Consider the following 21,979-nt stretch of genomic DNA (forward strand, 5'->3'; position numbering starts at 1 on the left):
GCTTAATTATCAATTTGCACTTGCAATTCTGGTTAAAATTAAGTTGGTTTTATGAAAATGAACGTTTAGTCTTTATCCTATTATAAATCTATATGGGTAAGTTTTGATTTATTGCACCACAGATGTCACAATTGTTAATCATTTTTAAATAATAAAATAATTTGGGGGGTAGGTATACTCTAATATTAGTTTATAAGACATGGATAATTACTCATAAAATCTCTGTAGGAAATATAATTTGTAAATGTAACCAGTTTTTGTAACCAAAAACGAGTGGTATTATTGTAAAAGGTCTATAGAGCACAAAATAAAATAAAACAAATGAAAATGAATATGTATATATTAAAGTTAGCGATGACATGAAAAACAGTATTGGATTATAATGAGTGTTTTGAAGTATTTTCAGGCTGAGTTAAATCACGGGTCAAATTTGACCCACAAGCACTAAAGATGTGGGCAGCTTTCTAACATATAAGGTTAAACAGTAGTTGGATTCACCATTATTCTCGACTTTATAGTTTCACAGTCACAACGGCCCTCTGAGGGAAACAGTAACTATGATGTGGCCCGTGACAAAAATGAGTTTGACACCCCTAGTATTCCAGTAAGTCATATTATCACATTTGTTTTTTGCCACAGTCATGGATGAGGGCGTAAAGCAATCACACAGTTTGAAATGATGTGCATTATCATTTATTTTCAGTTCAAAATCCTAGCTTCCAAAACAGTTGTGTGTAGTTAAGAGATCAGTTCCTGTACAGTTAAGGTCAGCAAGGTCACGTTAGGTACAGCTCGAGAAGGACTATCTCTACACGTGATGTCAAGGTATTCCGATGTTGCTGGAGCTCATGCTACATTCCGTCATGTATAGAGCAAATTGCCTGTTTTTGAGTTTGTTTTGTTTTTTTTCTGTCAGGGTTTATGGGTTCTAGAATAGCAGCCATGCGCCCAAAAAAGCCAATTCAGTCTTTCAAAGTCAGCAGGGTAAATGTGATTGAGGGTGGGGGCGGGGGGAGAGAGAAAAAAATTACATATAGTTTGATGGTACATCAATGCTTATAACATCTGACTGCACTTAAAAGGAAACAAACATTTTTAGATTGTTTAAGCTACATCCTTAATTCTGCCTAATACAAGCACAGGTGGTGCATCTGATCAGCTCTGGGACTCCAGCACGTTAGACCAATTCATGTTAGTCATTGCCTCCCTTACGACGACAACTTCCAAAAATGCTGCACAGCCCGTCACCCTAAAAGCATCACAAGTCTTTAATAACGCCCACATATACATTGTTACAAAACACACAAGGACCATAAAGGAAATATTCAATGAAGTCACTGTCTGCAGCTCTCTGGGAAACCTATGTGTGATGAAGACTGTTTTGTGCAGCCTTAGAAACAATATGTATATATCTGGATATACATATACAGTATACACAATTTTCAACGCAAAAAAAAAGTAATTCTTAATTTTATTTTGATGTGTTTTAAGCATCATTCTAATGTCCTGGGTAGGGCAAAAAGAGCACAAATAAAAATCATCATGTTGGTTATTGTTGGTGTGAGTGTCACTGAATTCATGTGATTTGGGCCAGATGCCTTCGTTATGGAGAGCCGGCGGGCAAGGCATTGTTGACATCAAGTCTTTAGACAGGTCGTCCTCCCTGTTTCTCTCTCATCCAGGTGTGGATCTTCTCCTTCAGTTCAGGAACTGAGAAATCAAACACATCGTGAGGAACATGTTCCGATCCGACTTTTCTCAATCTACAGTGGTACTGTGATTTACCTGGTTAATCCGTTCCGAGAACAAGCTCATAACTATCTACATAGGTCTTCACTCAATATCAAATCAAATTTCCCCATCGAAATCAAATGAAAATGCTATTAATCCGTTACAGCCCCCCCAAAAAAAAGACCACCACTTTTTAATGTTTTTTATAAAGAAACGCTAGCACTAAATAATTTTTTAACAATAAAAGGGACTGTAAAGAAAGAAATTGATTTTATAAAGGATAATCGCCGTACATTAGGACAAGCTGAAAGTCAAATCAATGAGAATATGATTATATGTGTGTGCTTTGAAGGGCTGTGGTTGAGTGAGTGCTGTCAGGAAATCTGCCAGTTAATTTGCATGTGAGCGTCTGGGTATGACTTTCGGCCTACTGTAGCTCCTTGCAATTATTTTCATTTTGTATTTGTGTGTTTGACTGTTTGGTGCAGTCAATAAACAGCTCAAAGTGCATCGGCAATCTAGCTCTTTTTTGGCATTTAAAACGGAAAAAAAACCCTCAAAAGTCAGCATCAGTAAGTCAAAATAACTCTCTAATCAAAGTCTTCCAGCTTTAAGTGTCATGAAAATAAACTTAGTTACTTGACTCCAGCATGCTCTCGGTAAGAGGCTGCCGGTTGAATGGATCAGTGGGCGAGTTGAGCAAGTGGCGAAGGATGATGGATCGGTCCATGATGTTCCCCGAGGGCAGCATCACAGGGTCTGTCATCAGCGTGTCCATCAAAGGATCTGCCAAAACAAGAGCAAGAAAATGTTAATAGTGACTAAAACGACCGGGGGGTGAGCTTTGCACCCATCAAACACCAGCAAATAATAGATTGAACAAATAATCCTGAACAGCAACTATTGCCTCACACTTGATATGTCAAAAGTCGGACTTCAGTTTCTATTAAAAAAAAAAAAAAAAAGAAACTGCGTGGGAGATTTTAGCTGCACGGAAACCCGAGCCGGCTGTGCTTCGTGTGACACAGTCCCGTTGACCAAGGCAGTCTTATTGGGAAATCAAAGCAGGTATGCAGGTCACGTTCTTATTCTAGATTATAATAAGTCGGTGGTAATAGGATAGCCTTCGTCCAAATGGTCTATATGACTTTTATGGGGTGTCAAATCCCCTGCTATTCAACAGTTACGGTCAAGTACAGTCAAGGCTTTTAGTTGATTACAAGGCCCTGGTATATCTTATCATGTATGGGGAACAGCACCTATACTTAGACAACATTTCACACCAGCAAGAAATGGTTTCGAATGCCAGTTGTTGTTTAGGAGGCAACAAAAACTACACATATTTATGACACAATTGCAAAGCAAACGGTCCAACGTGGATTGCAGTTGATATTTTTGGGGCTAATAAATGTTTACTACGATCATTGCGGGAACCGTCTTTGCATATGAATTCACCCTTTTAAAAATTACCCTTGGATTTGAATCAGGCGGCACAGCATAATATCGTATTGGTTTTGTATGTGTACTCCGGCTTCCTCCATCACACCAAAGTCCAAGTTTAAGACTTTAACTGGTCCCATAGGTGTGAATCTGAATGTAAATGTTGGGTGTCTATATTTGCCCTGCATCCAGGCCAAAATCAGCTGGTCTCCAACTCACCTTGTCCCCTATTGAGAACAAGTGCTACAGAAAATGAATGGATAAATAGATTTGAACATGCACTTTGGTTTGGTTTTTTTAATGACAATAGAAGTTTTTATTTTAAACAGCCCATTAATCAGACTTCAACTTTAGTTTGACAGCTGTACTAGTTAAAGATCGGAGAATGAGGTCATTTAGTCAGAGCAGTGTTTTGATCCTGTGAGTGAGGGTTTGACCTTTGAACACAAAAGTCATGGTAAACAACATAAGAAATAAGATTTAAATTAGTACATAGGCTGTAATAACATTTAAACATGTTGCATGGGGGCGGGGGGGGGGGGGAAAAAAAAGACAGACTCAGATTCAAAAGCACGTGTGAGCAGCTCACACACAGACCTTTGAACTCATCAGGTGCGTCACTGTAGTCCATTTCCGACTGGGAGTTCTTGGCCACTATTTCCTCCACCTTCTCAGATAGCAGCTTGAATTTTTCAATGGCGATTGAGGACTTGATACCAGCCTTCCTCATTTTTGAGATGACTTCCTCGAAGAGCTCTCGGCTGTATGACCGCTACGCACACATGTGCATGCATGCATACACGCAAACACACACACACACACACACGGGAGCAAAACAACAGAATGTTATATGAAGCGTGTCGTTGGGAGAATGTATTGTACACAATACTGTAACTCTCAAAATTTTCTTCCCTAGTCTGTCATTCTCATTATATTATTCCCACAAAGTGAACGGAAATAAAAATTAAAAACAAGGGCTTGGTGTTAAATGGTGTACCGGACATTACAGTCCAAATTAAAAATAAATTTCCAGCTTCCTGTAATTCAGGCTTCATGATTCAGCAGTAGTGATGTGGCCTCCTTTCAAGGAAGGAATTATATTTACGATGCAGTACAAGTCTCAAACTCAACTCCTGCAAACCCAGGACATGATTTTGTGCACCACAAAAGGTTTCTGTTCATTTTGTATCCAAAATATGAGTTTGTTTTGCATTTCATTACCTGAACCATTTTGAACTGAACCATGACCTTAAAACCAAGGTACACACTAAACCGTGATTTGTTTCATACTATTCCACCCCTAGCCATTGTACATTTCTGTGGCTTTATCATTATATCTGGCTCTCTGAGGGCAACCATAACCATGATGCGCCCGGTAGTGTAAACAAGCTTGATATCCCCGCTATATCGGAACAGAAATATATTCTCTTATCTTACAGACATAACGGAACATGATTTACTACAATCACTGGCAGCCTGACTACCATGACTGCAATTCATCATATATTTCCCCCTTTGTGTTTTATCATTCAACATTTAACTGAAAGCACTTAAGTGTCTCCAACCTGGTCATCTGCTATTGCTTTAGCAAAGCGAGCACAGTCTAGCTGCAGGTAGATGTCAGTCAGCTGGTCTAAGAGCTTCTTGGGTTCAAAGCCATACTTATCAGGATTCTCCACCTTCAGGTCACGACATTTGGGCCCACAGAGCTGCTGCAGGTTAAAGTTCAGCATGGCAGCTAAACGGGGGCCAAGTTCCTGCAAGAAGGTAACGCCCTTGTTAGGAATAGTTTGTCCGATTCTGAGCATGTGTCCATTTAAGGCAGATAGGGGTGCCTTTGTATGAAGTGAAAAATGGATGACATCGTTTCCCTTCTGGCAAAGTAGAATAATAAAAATATATTGTGGCATGGGAGATACTCACAGGCCTGAGGAAAGGTTTCTGGACCTGCTTGGTGAGGATGTGAAACATGTCCACAGTCTCTGTGGCCAACGCCAGATAAGAGCGAGACACTCGTTCATCCTGAGTCAGCTGGGACTGGCGGCTCTGCTGCTGGTCCTGAATAAGACCGGGTACATACATACACGCACACACAATGAAGTTAAAGTGGTAATCAGGCTTGCTTCATTTATGGTTTAGATTTTCAAACTACTTAAAGATATGAACGGTATTCACAACGCAATGGAGGATATATTTAAATGTGAAATATCTTTAAAGAGCAAGTCCTGTTGTTTGGATATTATATTTGGGTTTGATTAAAAAAAAAAAAAAAAACAACAACAAACAATTGATCAGCATTTTGATGATGGCAAGTTAAAGGGCCCTCGACAGAAATGGTTAATAGAAGAAAGCTCAACATTGAAAGGGTGGATGGGCATTAATAAAACGGAGACAATAATGGCATGTGTGTGTACGTGTATGTGTGTGTGTGTGTGTGTGTGTGTGTGTGTGTGTGTGTGTGTATATATATAATGTATATAAATTGAAAGGAAAAAAATGAAATCGCATATATTTTCAATGGTTGAATTCAATATGAACAGCCTGGAAAAAAACCCCAATCATCATACTGTACAAAACAGGCAAACTGTCTTGGAAAATCTGTCGTCAAAAAGTTCAAAATATGTTGGTGAAACCCTAACCTCCTTGGCTAAGATAAATATGAGGCCAAGTACAAACCCGGGGCAGCTGATCCCACTGATCCTTATTCTTCATCTCCTCTTGAATCTCATGAATACGCTTCAGCGACTCAAGGCTCTCATCTAACAGGAAGGTGGTGTCATTGATCAACATGTTGATGTAGCGGACAAACTGTTTGCCGCAGCTAAAAGAACAGGAGCATGACAACATGCAAATTGGGTTAATATGCGTCACTCTATTACAAAATCACAAATTGTGCGTTGCAATCAATCTCACTTGAACTCTTCCATGAATGTGCCGTGGTGGGCGATGTTTTGCCACAGACTCTTAAAGATGGTGCTGATGTGGTACCTTATGGTGAACTTGTCATAGAATTCGCTGGTGGCGCCGGTACGCTCAACATCTAGCCACATTAAAACAATGAAAGAGGAGTCAATGGCAGTGGCAGTCCTACTGTATACAAACTACACCCACACGAATACTTATATAGAGAGATTGAAAACCAAAGTGTCATTTAGAAATAGCCCGAATTCACTGTTAAGGCATCTTAGCAACCAGAGGCACTCACCAGTGTAGAACTTCATAAGGGCGGGCACCAGCTGGTTAATGGACAAAGGGTGGTTCTCCATCATTTCGGAAAAGCGCTGAGTGCGAGGCTGCACGGCAGGGTTGGTGACAAACAGAACTTCCACCAACTTAGCAATTAGGTATGGATTCCTGATGTAGTTCTGACTGCAGATGAACACCACCAAAAAGGTAACTATGTCTTGAACACAAGGCTCATATAAAACTTGGGGAGAATATCTGCAGGAAAAGGCAAGAAGAGAAAAATGAGTCTTATGTGCAAAAGCACGCCACTGTATTTAATTGTAAGTACAGTGCCACATCAATCTACATTATAGGATGATATTTCCAAACAAACAAAGTTCAACGGGTATCTCCAAAAGAGCATTGAGTTTGTGTCAAAATTGACAATAAAAGTGCAAAAACATCGTTATGGATGTATTTGTAGTTACTTAACAGATGTCTTTGTAAAGGACTGAACTGTGAACTTACTGCACAACAAAAAGCAAAAATTCGGCGACATCTTCAATGTAGAACTCCGGGAGCACAGCAAAGGTTTTGGGAATCTCAGGATTCAACGGCAAGGTGACGCTGTGAGGAAAGGACAGAAATGAACTCGTGTCGTCAACTGAATAACTTCAATTTCAGCTTGAGTGAGAGCGTGACGCCGCATCAATTCCAGCCATGTGACTCACTTTGGGTAAGCGGGGTCCACCATACGGAGCAGGAGCTGAATGACTGTGCTGTAGAACTGCAGACATCTGCGGAGCAAGTTCTCATCCAGAAGACCCACGTCAGCGCAAGCTTTGGCCCGAACCAGTTTCTGGGAGGGCACAAGTGAAATGCTAAAAAGATTCGTTTTGGACTGAATGTACAAGATAATGTAGTGTTTCAGCATTTGAGGAGTGAGAGGAATTCTTTGCTATTCAGGGACGAAGCACTGTGCCACCAAGTGCGGACATAATACTGTCAAAGAATACAGGAGAGGCTGTGCATGTAAAAATAGAAACCTTGAGTTGGGTTTTGCAGCGCTTGAGCATTTCTCTGTGGCGACTGGCCAGAGGAGAGTCCTTCCATTGGGCTTCACTATTTTTCAGCTCTTCGACTGTCCTAATAAGGTACAACAAATAAAAATAGCGTGAAAAGAACAGAACACCGAGACAATTATAGTTACACGACACGCATTCGCGTTTGTTTACCTGTTGAGTTCACGAATTGCCCGCAACCTACGGATGTAGCGCCTGCAGCCAGGCAGGATAGACAAATGGTGGGTGTGCAGGGTCAAGAAGAAGCACTCTGTGGGGAACTTTGGCTCGGAGAATTTGATGGTATCTTCATCTGGATATATAGATAGCAAACGCACGTACACAAATGCTTAAATTAATCTCACAGTGGGGATTTACTTTAAGATAGCCTGGGCGACATGCAACAAAGAATGGAAAAATCCCAATGCAACAAATGCAGTTAATGGATCATTTCCTGTATATTCATTCATTCATTTTCCGATCCGCTTTATCCTCACAAGGGTCGCGGGGGATGCTGGAGCCTATCCCAGCTGTCTTCGGGCAGTAGGACCATTCGCAGGGCACACAGAGACGAACAGCAATCCGTGCTCACACTCACACCTAGGGACAATTTAGAGTGTTCAATCAGCCTGCCGTGCATGATTTTGGAACGTGGGAGGAAACCGGAGTACCCGGAGAAAACCCACGCAAGGCCCAAGTAGAACATGCAAACTCCACACAGGAAGGCCGGAGCTGGAATCGAACCCGGTACCTCTGCACTGTAAGGTCGACGCACTAACCACTGGGTCACCGGGCCGCCCGTACGTATACAGTGTTTATTTGATATTTTCTTTGACATTATTTTCGTCTAATCCTACCAAGCAAAGGCCAACTCACGTAGCTCAGACAGCCAGCTCTTGAGCTCCTCCATCGTGGCCTTCAGGCGTGTCTCCTCTGGGCTGACGACAAGGCGACAACGGGGGTGGAAAATGTAGAAGGGATCCACCGTCTCCAACTTGATTTTCATGCTGAGTTGCTGCAGCACTGACAGGAAGTTGAGCATGAAACCGTCTGTCGACACCAGCTTGTCATCGGTCTGAGAGGGAGGAGGAGCAACAAATTCATATTAAATTCCTAGTCTGTCTGAGGTCTTCTTTTAACAGTGTTTATAGGACTGCGGTTGTAGTTAGCAGCGGGTAACCTAAATAGAGAAGACATCAGAGTGAGGTGTTTTTTTTACACCACAAACATTTATAACCACAAGACAAACATATTAAAATAACTTACTGTTTCAAATCAATCAATCGATCATGAATTATTATCTTTAAAAAAAACTGAAAACGTGACACAAACTTTGTATTGGATGTCATAGATTGTGCAAGTGTACATATTGAGGTGAGTGCAATATCAAATGGTAAAAATGTGGAAGAGAACCAATAAAATGACTCCTACCTGCATCTGAGATTTCTTCACATTGTAGTTGACCAAAGCTGCCATGTAATTGAGGGCTAAATCTCGCGTCTCTCCATTTAGTAGGATGTTGTGAAGAACTTTAAACAGGTCACCCTGAAGATAATTTATTCATAACAGGGATATTCAACACGTCATCTGGGGGATGACAGCAATTTGAGGCAGAAGCTCACCCTTGCCGACTCCAGATAGTGCTGCAGGGATTGACTGACAACTCTCGTGTTCTCCATGGTGATAGCTGGACCAGAGAAATACTTGTCTCCTACTTTGATCTGAAGGAAATGGAAAGCATCAAGACGTTAGATAGCTGTAAACATGCACGTTGTACTGGTTTTCATTGTTGTGTGGTTTTAGTCATCTGTGTGAATGTGTCGCGGGCACTCGTATAAGATTTGCATTGCTGTAGCGCAATAAGAGTTGGAAATGAAAACGGCTCTAAATGGATGAGCAGAGTACTTACGTCATCCTCAGAAAACACAGAGAGGCTGAAGAAAGCGCCAAGGTAGGACAACCGCTGAATCTCTCTGCCACATCCTGGACTCAAAGGTTTGGGGCACCACAGAGGAAGTGACGTCACCTGTGGAAAGAATTCATTTTTTGGGCATATTTTTGAAGGATTATAAAGACAAAAGAAGAAGTGTGAAAAGAAGACTCCATTGAAGGACGATGTCGTTTGAAGGACTGATTTGGAGAACAAGTAAGAACAGGAGGGAAGGGGGCCAGAAGACATAAGAGCCTGATCCTTCCGCTCATGTCTCAAGGAAATATTTGAGGGGAACCCAGTGACCTCACAAATACATGAATAGAATGGTGTGAGCAACAAGGACATAACGCTTGCCGACTGAGCTGTGCACTCACCAAACTGCACACAGGGTGAGTCTTTCCAAACTTGATTTCACAAAGCTCAGCTAAAGCCTGCAAAAACAGGAGAAACATAATGGAAACAAGCACACGTTTGACTTAACTTGACCTGTTTTCATGACTACAAGGTACAAAACAATGATTTTCCATTCAACAGTAACATGAATTTCAGGTCAAATAAAGAAAAAGCAGCCAAGGGTATCTTTATTTATTTTATTTTTTTTGTCAAGCTTCCAGTGCCACGTGGTCATCATGCCAATTTAGACCTTTAGCCAGACTATAGCATGACAGCAACTACGTACCATAAGGGGGAATTTAAAGTTGTCGCTGTCAAAGGAGCATTCTTTCACCGCGAGACCCAGCCCATGGAGGATGGGAATGAAGATCTGAGAAAGATGGGAGTAAACTTGTCATGACTGTTAACTTCCACAATTTAACTCATGGACAGCGGCGAATCTGATAATCATGTCAACATTTCACTGAAATATAAGCCAAAGAGAACATGGTCATCACGTAATGAGCTACCTGAATTCGTGCGTTCCCGCTACATACTGGAAAATAGAGTTATGGAGTGCAAACTGGCAAATGTGTGTCACACCTGTCTGAATACTTCTTCTTCCTGGTGGGTAATGCGCACCAATTCCTGGATGAAGCCAAACGGGAGGTTCCGGCACAGCATATAAGGTACCAGCAGAGAATGCTGGAGAGGGCTCCTGCATGTACCAACCACATAGACAAACCAAGCATTGTTGTACAAATACTGGAGTAATGTATCTGAAAGAAGGGGGAAGAGGAGTCGCTATGGAGACAGCGGAAGAGCAGCGTGGGACAAAATGTCCCTTCATATTCAGAGATACATTCAAGAACATTACCATTTTGCTGTTTGATGAGTATGTATCCCCATGCTAAGGGTTCTAAATCAAGGCAATGAATTAAGGAATGATTGGGTTTCACTAGTTGAATGCATCCTTAAATTTGACAAATGGGCCAAATTCAAAAGACCGACCCTGAAGGTACTGTTGGTACTAAACACGAATAGGGCAGTATTAGTTGATGAAACTAAAATACTGTGGCACAAAGACATAAAACGGTCCGGAAAAACTTACCTGGGCTGGGTCAGACAGCCTTGCAGGACCAGGGCAATGTGAGAGATACACTGAGAGCGAATGTTGCTAAGAAGCTGGCTGACATTTGGTTGGTTACACATCTGAGGGAAAGTAAAGAGAGAAGAGGTAAAATCGCAAGTGTCAAAATGAATGCCTTCGGATTTACATAAACTGACTGGCTTTCTTGAATATTGAAAGGAAAGAAGAAAAAAAAAAAGAACCCAGCACAGGTTTTAAAAGGCCGTACTTGTAATTTGTCTTCTCCAAATACCTTAGGAGCTTTTCTCTCCTCCATGCCAACACTGTCAAAGCGTTCAATGAGGTAGTTCAGCATCTCGGTCTCCTTGCATGCTTCAATGGTGAAGCGATCGCCGGCCAAATCACAAGACACTGACCCTCCACATGCACCGCGACTAAACAAACACAAACAGAAGGAATGAAGCACGCAACAATGACATGAAGGATAACCAGACTGCTCGACATGTGCAGTTAGCTTCCAACAAGCGCCAGCTCTCAATCACAGCTCCTGAAAGAAACACACTTGAGGCTTTAGTGACTGCACCACAGCATGTGGCTCATGTAAAGGAAACACCATTGCAGACACAACAGCTGTTATTATTCAGTTGGTGGGAGGATTGTCATTGCTAATGCAAAGGCCATTAGTGGTCAGCTGCAACAGCACAACCGGTGTACGTGAGTGTCTTCAAAGCACAGAAGAGACCCTCAGAAAGTAGAAACGCTAGCTTTAAATATTTAAGGAACGCAGACGCAGCGATACATCCGATTAAAACATGGCACAAGATGTTAAATCATGTTTGGCTCGGTTGTCCTGAATAATGACTTCCTGATTTGCCCTCATAGCAGCACCAGCCAAATGTTCAGGATCACTTTGCATCATCAACCAGAGTCATCAACACCTTTGACATGCACACACATGAGGAGACATTTTGCGACAATAGGTGCTTGCATTAAAATGAAAATCTAAAACAACAGATGGGAACTGTAAGGCAAACGTGCTAAACACTTTTTCCACCATACTACATCGGCATAATTCATCCGTAACAGTGTAAAAACTTATCAGAAACAAGATTTTACTTTAAAAACATCCAAATAGAGCACACATCCAACGTCAAAGGTAAAACTGTGTATAAACACATAAAGCACTCTGAAAGAGATCCGAGCCTGCCTATGTTAATTTCTCACCACTGCGCCACAGTGTGTTTGTGCTCTGTTAGTGGCAAGGCCCGCCGGTGCATGCAGCAGGCCTCTGCTGAGCAAGCAGGCACACGCAAACACACGCACACCGTGCAGCGATGTACCTGGACCCAAACTGAACCCGCGCAAAATCCTCCTCCTCCTCAGACTCTTCATCGCTGCTGTCCTGAGACATGTCAGAGAGGGCAAACAGGAGGGACAAGGGACTAACATGACACAAGACAAGGACAGGAGTGAGGTCAAGGTTGGAAGAGAAAGGCTATCGAGGAGCAAGCGAGGGGAAGGAGATGATGAAAACTGAAGACTACATTTGGAAGGGTAGAACATAAGATGGGGTGGTGAGGGGGGGCACTACTGCAGCAAAGTACGCAGTTGGTTGCATGTCTGCTTGAGGGCTAATTGTATTTAATGAATGCACATTTGGTTGTAGTGTTGATGCATTGCTGGAACATTCATTCCTCATACAGCGATGGTAGTTCAGAGCTGCAAGGAAGGAGATTTTTTTTTTTTGCATGCTTGAGAAATCTACATCATTGTTGACCGTATAAAGCACGTCTGGCAAATCTCAAGAGTTATTTGCAAAGCCATTAGTTTCTTTTTTTTTTGGTCACCAATACAAAGGATGTTTAAAAGCAGCGTTTGTTGTCAAAACCATAATACTTTAAATATAAAAAGTTACCAATATAAAGTAGGGATGGATATACAACACTAGATTCCCTTGACCGGCTATTTTATTGTTTTATTGTAACACAAATCCAAACAATCTCTCCCTCTGAATGTTTTACACATTAAGCAGCTAAATGTATGCTGGAGCAGAGTTCTGCGTGGATTCAGACCTTCGCTATAATGACGTGATATCATGTTGTCCTTCTTGAGACGCCAAACTTTTGCAAAGGCTTGCCTGACTTTCTTCAAGACACGATAAATAACAAGTAATTCAACCACAACAAACGTGTAAACCAATTGACTAAAATGCCCATCCATTCTTTGGGTATCCTATCTTGACTTGCTCAGGGTTCAACTCCAATGTGAAGTAACGATCAAACTCAATCTGTTAAAACAGGGGTGTCAAACTAATTTTTGTCGCGGGCCAGATTTTAGTTAAGAGTTTGTTTCGGAGGGCCGTAATGACTGAAACCATATGAAGAAGTCAACAAGAACGGTTTATTCACCTATTGTTTAAGTTATTGTAATGAGGGGTTTGGTAACAAGAAAATGCTTACAGTACCACTCGTATTTATTACAAATGAGAATTTGAAATTTTGGTTGAGATTTTAGCAAGCATCATGAAAGTTGACATTGTTGATTTGCTTTCGCGGGCCACATAAAATGATGTGGCGGGCCAGATCTGGCCCCCGGGCCTTGAGTTTGACACCTGCGTGTTAAAAGTTCGTTTGTGTTTGGGTCCATTTCCAGCTCGAAATTTGGTGAGTCAGAAAGGGTTAATATTTTAGTTGGCTGGCGTGCGTGTGCAACACACAGACATGCAAATGGAATGGTAAGATACCTAGAAGGTGGGATCCGTGATGCAAAGGCGGACTGTCGGGCATTTGTTCTGGGAGATGGCGGAACCATAGGGGGGGAACTTAAAGAAAGGGACGAGGTGCTAGATGTTGGCAGAGGAACTGGTGTATTGGGGGGCACAGTGGGGCCCGTTGGGCTAGGAGAAGGTGCAAAAAAGCTAAAAGCTCTTTGTCCTGGGCTAGTTGGGGACAGGGCTCCCCAGGGAGATGAGACAGAGTAGGGCCGGTAACGCTGGGAGATGGGCATGGGGGCAGATGGAGGGTTGAGGGACTGTCTGAGGGGAGCAGCGGGAGTAGGTGGGCTGGGTGGAACAACAAACTGTGGCGTAGATGGTGTAGAAGGTACAGAAGGAGTGGCAGGGGTGGGGACATTTGGTGAGATCCTCTTGGCTGCATCCACACTCATTGGGTAAGGGCTACCACACCCATATAGGCTGTGGACAATATTGATCACATGATGATTGCCATGACAATGTCGAAAAATAATCACAATAAACCTGGAATACTTGAGCAATTCCAAGTCCTTCACAAAAAAATTGGGGAAAAGAACAGCTCTGATGCGATTAAGGGTTTTGAACAATGCAAGAAAAAAAATAAGCGTCATCACTTGCCTTGAAAGAGAGCTGGCTCCAAAGGATCCTGCACTGGGGCCCATGGGGCTACCATCTTGGCTGGAGGGTTGTACCAATGTCAGGTGGCGGTCCGGAGATTTGGCTGCTGCAATGGGCTGCGAGGTGGCGGTCAAGCTGGCGAAGGGGTTGTGGACAGGCGATTGCGTTGAGATCATGAGGACTTCCATTAGGATCTGGCCAATCAGGTCTTTGAAATCAGAGTACACTGCAGGAGACAGAATCAAAAAATAAGCTTTTCAGAGCTCCACTCTGAGCAGCTTTTTTTTTTTTTTTTTTTAGATTAACACAGCATGACTTGACATACCATCTCTTGGGTTACGCTGGAATTCAGCAGCCAGTGAAGGGAGGAAGATGACATCTCGATGCTGCTCTGTCCATGAAACGCGCAGGATCTTACAAATGAGCTGCAGAGCCTGGTCTTCTGTGACATCGGAGTTTGCAGACGTTTCCTACAGATGCCCAGGTTCAATCAGACAGAGATGTCAAGATCTGACAGTGGACATTTTAAGCTCTTGCAGGGGCCATGGTTGAGGAACGGATGTTATGTATAGTGCTTACCATAAGGACACCCCCTACAGATTTATTAGAAAACCTTACTTTCAAGATCTATATTTTCCATGGCTCAGTATGCGCGAGAGTCAGGGAACACCCTGGTCTGGTCGCCAGCCAATCACAGTGCTGATATAGACGACGAACCATTAAAAGTCACATTCAGACTGCCAGACAATTTTCAGTTTTCACTTAACCTAAGAAACATGTTTTTGGAATGTGGGAAGGAGCCAGAGCATTCACAGAAAATCCAAGCAAAGTACAGGGTGAACATGCAAAGTCCGCACAGGTAAGTCTCAATCTCAGTACTGTTCGGGCAGATGTGCTAAAACCAAATTCATTTAATATTGCAAAAAGGTGTACGCACCCCAGATTAAAATATGTACCGGTATTAAAAACTTCACATATTCACAAGTACCCTGCCACAATTGAGTGCGATTCTGAAAATTGTTCTTATGTTTACCAAGAAAAGCTCAAGTTTCAGTTATGTTAAGCACAGAATGTTCCTGCGTTTATAAGCGAGCACTGATGTAAAGTCAAATCCCTTGTAAGAAAAAGTTAATTACTTTTTCTGTCAAGTTCCTCTTCTCCCTGCGGTCGCCATCTTCCACCTCCATGTTCTCTATCCCAGAGTCGACATCCACTTGGGACATGCTAGAACCAAACACAGGCACAGTTTCATTAAGTATTTTGTAACATGTAAATATCTTAAGCTAGCTTGTCCATTCACAGCCATTTTTCAGGGCAAACCATTGTGAAATATGATTACCTCTTTTCACAAGATGCAGTGTCAATGTCCATGCTCTGTGAACGGGACAAACTCTGGGACTGAGTCTCAAGGCTGTTGGAGGGGGAGCTGGAAAGGGAGCTCACACCTTCACTACTTTGACTGCCATAAGCCACACCTTGCAAAAGGCAAAACACGCGTGAGCACACTGAAGACACAAGGAGGAAATATTTCAGACAAGATACGACAAACCGTTAAAATCCAGAAGTCCTATACATGAGAGGAGACAAAAATTCAAGTATTCTCAGTCAAGTTTTTCCTTACCAGTCGTGCCAATGGGGGATGTGGCAGGGGTACCGCTGTGCGCATTGAGCCCTAATGATTGTGAGGCAGCTGGTGGCAGGGGCTGAGATGTTACACCTGAGGGTCCAGGGAGTGGTCCCGGTGGAGTTTCTCTCTGTGGGGATGTCAACGGGGTGCTGAGAGGGGTGTTAGGCTGTGACGTTTGTCCCCCTGCCAGCCGTGCCAATCTCCTTCGCCGAATCTTGCATGAACAGTGAAAAAATACAAAAAAGTTCAACACAAATACACAAATTGTTATTTGGGCTGTTCACAGTTGATGCCCATTTAAAATCATGCTTGAATAGGTTACAGTATTGTTGAAATACATTATTACTAAATAACTCCGCTATGCTAATGTGAACGATCGCTTTTTTTGGAGAGTAATAGCACTGAGGAATTGATTTGATGTCAAAATTGAGTCGCATTGCAATGACCACGATACTGTATACTGTGTGTTCATCTCAAAGAAAAGGTCACTGATTCGGATGGTTATTCGGTTAGCAAAACAAGGCGAGCAATTTCAGCAATCCTAAAATCGGGCGCGAGAGCAAATACAAAATATGATTTGCATGGCAAACATGAGGCAATTGCCACTTTTCAAAGCAATTGTGTTCATTTTTACTGAAATCCTCTTAATCGGGGACCTGGTTTTGTGTGATGTCAGCATTGGGTTAGCTGCTTCATTTCCGACCGTATAGTGCTCATGCAAACAAACACACACCAATGACAGACGCTGATTTTCCACGTCTCGTGTGATATTGCCAAGCTATGGTTTTGTCGCCGGTGTTTTTCTCCCAGGTAGAGTGGCACGAAGCTAGCCGCTAACCCGATTCGAGGAAACTGAGTCATGTGTAAATCTATTATCTGGAAACGATAGAGTGATGCAAGATAAGCCATACAAGAGCTAGTGTCGTTGATGCGTTTTACTTACCTCATCTGCGCTCAATTCCTCCATCGCAGCTAAAAGTTTAACCAGCTATCTCAATTTCAACTATTACACTATGTGCCAGCCAGAGCCTGCTAGCTAGCCTCAATCTGAACTAGATATGCATAGTCTAACTCGTTCAACTAATATGTGTCAGTCTTGATTGTCTCGAAGATAAAAATGATGACACTACTGCGCAAGAACTGGCGGCATAGAGTGAGCCCAAAAAGTCCGTCGTTGGCTTGGCTTTTCTTTCAAGTCAATAGTGAAACAAAAAGAAAAGTAGCTAGCTATTACACGTCAAAAGACAACAGCGGCCATTTTGGTTCTACTGCTGTCACGTGACTCTCACATCACAGTGGGCGGAGCAACATACGAAGCGTTGGCACACTCGGTTTACAGATATAAAATGGCACAGGTGAGTCATTTGTAGATGAGGTAACGAAAGTTACAAAAGTCAAATACTACACTTTAAAAATAAAATAATTAATGCTCATATTTTGATTGTATTATTTATTTGTATAACAATCAATTTCTTGCAGTAATACCAACATTGGAAATGGTCTTCATTTTTTTAAAACGTTGAGATATTACAAGCATTATTGTCATCAATTCTGCTCATAAAATAAATATAATAATATTTGAACAAACAGATTTTACTGGCCTCTGATTTCAAAACTAGTTATTCATCAATTTGATGAACAGGATAAGTGGGGTTTAAAATGGATGAATATGTAATGAGGCGATCAGACATTTATTTGGGTTCACAGTCATAACGGCCCTTTGACGGAAACCAGAACTGTGGTGTAGCCCGCAAAAATAAAACAAAAAAAAACAGCTTGACACCCCTATTTTCAACGTCCCAGATTAGCATATTGAGACAGTCATGGCCCGTGGGCCATACTTGGCCCAATCGTTGGTTTGAGCGGAAATGAAGTTTTCCAACAGAGATCAATAACGTTGGTTTGGTTTTTTAAATTGATTTCCTTAATTTCAGGTGACACGAATGCCCACGTATATGTCTAAAAGACTAACCACAGTTATACAATCAAATTACAAACACATGGAGAAATGTATAAATAAACATAAAATGCTCTTTTTGTCCCTCATGAGCTGAACACACTTGATGCAGTGGTAAACAACAGCATGCACCGTAACTACTGTACCATACGTACAGCTGTCATGTTGCTGTACTGCTCTCTAGTGGCGTAGTTTATGCCCATACAGCTCACACAGGAGAGAGAATTTCTTTCTTGTAATGTCCATTTTTTTACAGTTGTCGTCCTTTTCAGTCATTGACCTTCTTGAACACCTGCTTGCAGATTTCCCCTTCACAATAAAGCTCCTGAATATATGAAAAGAAGATGACATTACATTTCGTAATACAGTGGTACCTCTGCTGACGAAATGAATTGGTTCTGGAAGAAATTTCTCAACTAGAACATTTTGTAAGTAGAGACGCGTTTTCCATGTAAATGCCCTAATTCGTTCCAAGCCCCCCCCCCTGCCCCCCCCCAAAAAAAATCAGACAAAAATGTTTTCTTAAACCGCGACCCTAGTGAGGATTAAGCGGTTAGGGAAATGAATGAATGAATGTATGTTTCCTTAAGCATAGAAATTTATCAAAATATGTAAGAAATACATGTTACAATTAGATTGTTGCGCAAGAAATGAGAGTTGTGCATAATGTAAAAAACTAAGAATAGAGTAAATAATAAAAATGATGGTCATTTAACTGAACTGGGTCCTCATCGGGTTTTTTTGCCCTCTTTACTTCATGCTTTCTCTCAGAAGTGTTTTTTGCCTAGCGTTTTGTAAAGAAGCGATCCAAGGACGATTGCTTTTTTCGTCTTTTAACAAATAATGAGGGGGAGTGGAGGGAGGGGGGTTAGAACTCCAGAAGAAGAACAATTAATTTAAGGTGGCAGAATTGATCTATGTCACTTCATACATTGCTTCTCCTCATTAGGGACGTGGTTGCACTGGAGTCTAACCCAGCTGACAATGGTTGAGAAACAGGGTGTAAATAAATAACAAAACAACCAATCATCCCAATGAGCAAACTAGAGTCTTTAAATGAGCCTAACATGCATGGTTTTGGAATGGAAGCCGGAATACGCCATGGAGGAAGACCCAAAATGAGATTTGGGCCTCGAACCTCAGAAATGTGAGGCAAATGTGCTCCACCGTGCTGCCCCATAAATGACATAATGTAACATTTTATTCATAAAAGCCGGTATTGTTGCTTTGGGTCATAGTTGGTGAACTATTATATACAGTACAGTACAAGTAGCTACAAAAAGAGATTGCGTAAAGGGGTGGGGCTCGACGCAATGAAACCATTACATTTGGTCGAGTTCCAGGTAAAGGTGTTGAAGTCACTTTTCAATGTTGTTGACACGACAAGATTCCTTACAATTCTTCTCAGTAAATAATGTACACATTAATAAACGCGATCACTGTCTACTGTAGATGAAGCAAATAAGATATAGTACAACATGAATTGTAACAGTTGCTTTGTGTGACGCCAAAGTCATACCAAGTGAAGCTTGTCCTCTTCTATCCAATGACACCACCCTCTGTTCTTCTTCTCACCTTTCTGTTCGCACACCAGCTTGTTCCCCTCCCACCTCACCACAGACTGCACGGCGCAAGAGAAAAATGAGACAGCTCACCAAAATGCATTGCAAAATCGTTCACTCGGATTCACCTTCATGTGCCTGTTGTCTAACCCCTCCGAGAACTCCTCAAATTCCTGACCCACTTGGAAAGACACGGTGTAGTTCCTGAAGATGCTGCATGTTTTGATGATGTACTGGTCGCCCTGGTGTTCTATCAACTTTCTTATCTTCAGCTTCAGGGCGATCTTTCGAATGCAAGGGCTGATATCTGGGGAAGGTGGGCATGTGTTAATAGATGCAGTGGACTAACATACTGGGACACACTTTTTAGGCCTTACTAAAACTAGGCCACATTATTATAATATATATTATACCTGTATAATATATAGATAATGACACATCTGTGTCATTATTTCATGATATGCTGTCTCGTTTATTTCTATTGTCCAAGGGGCGTTTATCAAGAATAACTGTCTAGAGGGGCTATCACGCTTATTACAGTTGAAATAAAGTCTTTACACCAGTGTTTAAATGCCAGGTTTGTGTGATAGACTATGAGACCAAGACTAAGCATTTAAAAACCTTTTCCACCACAAATGTCGCATTTAACCTGTCCAACTCAATTGGGAAAAAAACAAAAAACGAAAAAAATTCAAGAGGCGGAGTAAAAATAACTGAGATTATGTGGTTACACAGATGTGCGTAACCGCTTCGAAGTCGGATGTGGCTGTGTTCAGAAATAACCAGTCAGGTTCAAACTCGTATTTAATTAATCACCACACACATGCCATCATATAAAGTGCCTGTAATGAACCCTGAATACGTTCCAGGATTTTAAGTACTGTACTTTTTCTGTCGAGCAGAAGGCTGTAGGTTTTTGTGCACTGACTTGTATTTGGAAGTGTTCAGAAATAATTCCCTCCAATCAACAATCAATTTGGTGTCAGTGGTCATTTGACGTTCATTTTGGGTTTTTCACAGGTCAATAAAATAATGTACGGAGCTTGACAGTGAAATTTGGCTCGTGTTTGGCTTGACACTGTCCCGGCAGAAATGCAATAATGAGATACCTGTGTCACTGACACTTTTGAGTTCCCACAAACTCATACGAGGTTGCATGGAGATACATTCCCCGCCCAAATTGCTTCAGTTCCCCTTGAGTTAAAAAATAATTTTGGTGGTTGGGAAGGGTCTTTTTTTTTCCCCCGGCATGACCCAATTAGGGTCCACAAAGGCATACTTGGATGAGTTTGTGTGGAGGAACTCCATCAAACACCTTTGGAAAGCACTCGAAAATAGACACAGACGCAGAAATTTTGCAAAGTCTTCCCCGAGAGTACATAGATTCGCTTTCTGCATGTGGGTTGGCCGGGTGTCCCAGTATATTTACCCATATACTGTACAGATATTGTACAGGCTAAACAATCACATTTAAAAAGGCTCACTCAACAAACATCAGTGCCAGACAAAAAAAAAAATCAAAAACCTCAGCAGTCAATAACAAGAAGATATTTGAGCCAGGTATCTTACCTAATGCAATCATGTAGCCTTCAAAGTTGTCATTGCTAAGCATGTCCCAAGTGCCACAGAAACTTGCAGGCATTCTTGGTGAGCCTTTTAATGCAGTCGAAAAATAAAAAAAAAAACGCTGGAGCAGGTTTGAAGCTACTTATTCAAAGACTTCTTCCGAAAAGACAAAGAATTTCGTTCAGTAACTGGCGGTATTAGAGTGGGTGTGTCCTTACGGCAGCTCAGTGAAGAAGGGAGACGCTCATGGGAGGCAAGTTCGACTGGTCCAATTAAGTAGGTCAATTAGCCATCAATGGTTTTGTGGCAAAATTTTGCAGGCACTCACGGACATGTCTTCATAAGCCACATATTTTGATAATATATGATGAGGGGGGAAAAATGGCTGTAACTACAACTAGACATAAGCACTCATTACTTGTTATCAGCAGAAGATAAATGTTTTGGCTGGCTGAAGGCCCAAAGTGTACGGAATGCACTTTTGTTTTCTTGTCCATGACGTGGGTGGAAGAGACACACCCACCTTTAAAGGCCCCCAAAAGAAATAAATATTGACTGTCACGGACATGAACTGAGGCAGCAGATTTCAAAAACAAACACCTTCGTGTTTTTTTTCCTCCTCTCTGCAGCTATGCAGGAAGCAGGTCACAGACATTGACAGATGTCAAAATCAACTCACAAGGTGACACTTGGTTCGAATAATAGAACACCAATTGGTTGATTTTTTTTTCACCTCTTTGGAATGTAATCAGTAAAAAAATTACATTTAAAAAAAAATGTGGGTAAACTGGAAGGTATCCCAATTGATCTACGTCAGCCAATCACAGCTGGGCACAGATAGACAAAACGACCATTCATGCTCAAATTCACAGCTACAGGATGGACAGTTTAGAGCCTTCAATGACCTCAACACGCACGTTTTTGGAAGTTAGAAAGAAGCTGAAGTACCTGAAAAAAAAAAAAAACACAAAGCACGGGGAGAACATGCAAGCACCACACTGGCCGGGGTAGAGATTCAAACCCTGAACCTCAGGACTGTGGGCAGAGGAGCTAATGACTACATGACCCAGTTGCCCCCCCAGCCAAACAACGTTCAATCAAATTT

At 41.8% G+C, this 21,979-nt stretch overlaps 2 protein-coding genes across 4 annotated transcripts; both read right to left on the reverse strand.

The window, feature by feature from the left end:
- Positions 1-677: 677 nt before the first annotated feature.
- ube4b (ubiquitination factor E4B, UFD2 homolog (S. cerevisiae)) lies at positions 678-17,086 on the reverse strand. 3 transcript variants are annotated; one of them, XM_019887991.1, is made up of 29 exons: positions 16,733-17,086; positions 15,784-16,003; positions 15,502-15,637; positions 15,299-15,386; positions 14,488-14,632; positions 14,163-14,388; positions 13,536-13,985; positions 12,133-12,234; positions 11,085-11,226; positions 10,814-10,914; positions 10,306-10,420; positions 10,010-10,093; positions 9,705-9,761; positions 9,307-9,423; positions 9,020-9,118; positions 8,829-8,942; positions 8,274-8,472; positions 7,572-7,710; positions 7,383-7,482; positions 7,068-7,195; positions 6,865-6,963; positions 6,377-6,612; positions 6,085-6,211; positions 5,848-5,992; positions 5,095-5,229; positions 4,737-4,928; positions 3,769-3,943; positions 2,371-2,517; positions 678-1,710 (listed from the first exon to the last, which is right to left on the reverse strand). In XM_019887991.1, the coding sequence occupies exons 1-29, from the start codon at positions 16,754-16,756 to the stop codon at positions 1,646-1,648; spliced, it is 4,107 nt and encodes a 1,368-aa protein (XP_019743550.1). In that variant the 5' UTR covers positions 16,757-17,086; the 3' UTR covers positions 678-1,645. The 3 variants fall into 3 exon arrangements, with proteins under 3 accessions (XP_019743550.1, XP_019743551.1, XP_019743552.1); XM_019887992.1 differs by lacking the exon at positions 12,133-12,234 and having other exon boundaries at positions 16,733-17,085; XM_019887993.1 differs by lacking the exons at positions 12,133-12,234; positions 13,536-13,985 and having other exon boundaries at positions 16,733-17,083.
- A 324-nt stretch (positions 17,087-17,410) lies between these two features.
- Positions 17,411-21,746, reverse strand: rbp7a (retinol binding protein 7a, cellular). The gene is made up of 5 exons (XM_019887999.1): positions 21,093-21,746; positions 20,878-20,961; positions 19,437-19,615; positions 19,266-19,367; positions 17,411-18,071 (listed from the first exon to the last, which is right to left on the reverse strand). Exons 2-5 carry the CDS (start codon positions 20,948-20,950, stop codon positions 18,015-18,017), a joined length of 411 nt encoding a protein of 136 aa, XP_019743558.1. The 5' UTR covers positions 20,951-20,961; positions 21,093-21,746; the 3' UTR covers positions 17,411-18,014.
- Positions 21,747-21,979: the final 233 nt, after the last annotated feature.

This window comes from Hippocampus comes, unplaced genomic scaffold (genome assembly GCF_001891065.2).
Source record: "Hippocampus comes isolate QL1 unplaced genomic scaffold, H_comes_QL1_v1.1 scaffold14, whole genome shotgun sequence".
In the NCBI taxonomy this organism is placed as follows: Eukaryota; Metazoa; Chordata; class Actinopteri; order Syngnathiformes; family Syngnathidae; genus Hippocampus; species Hippocampus comes.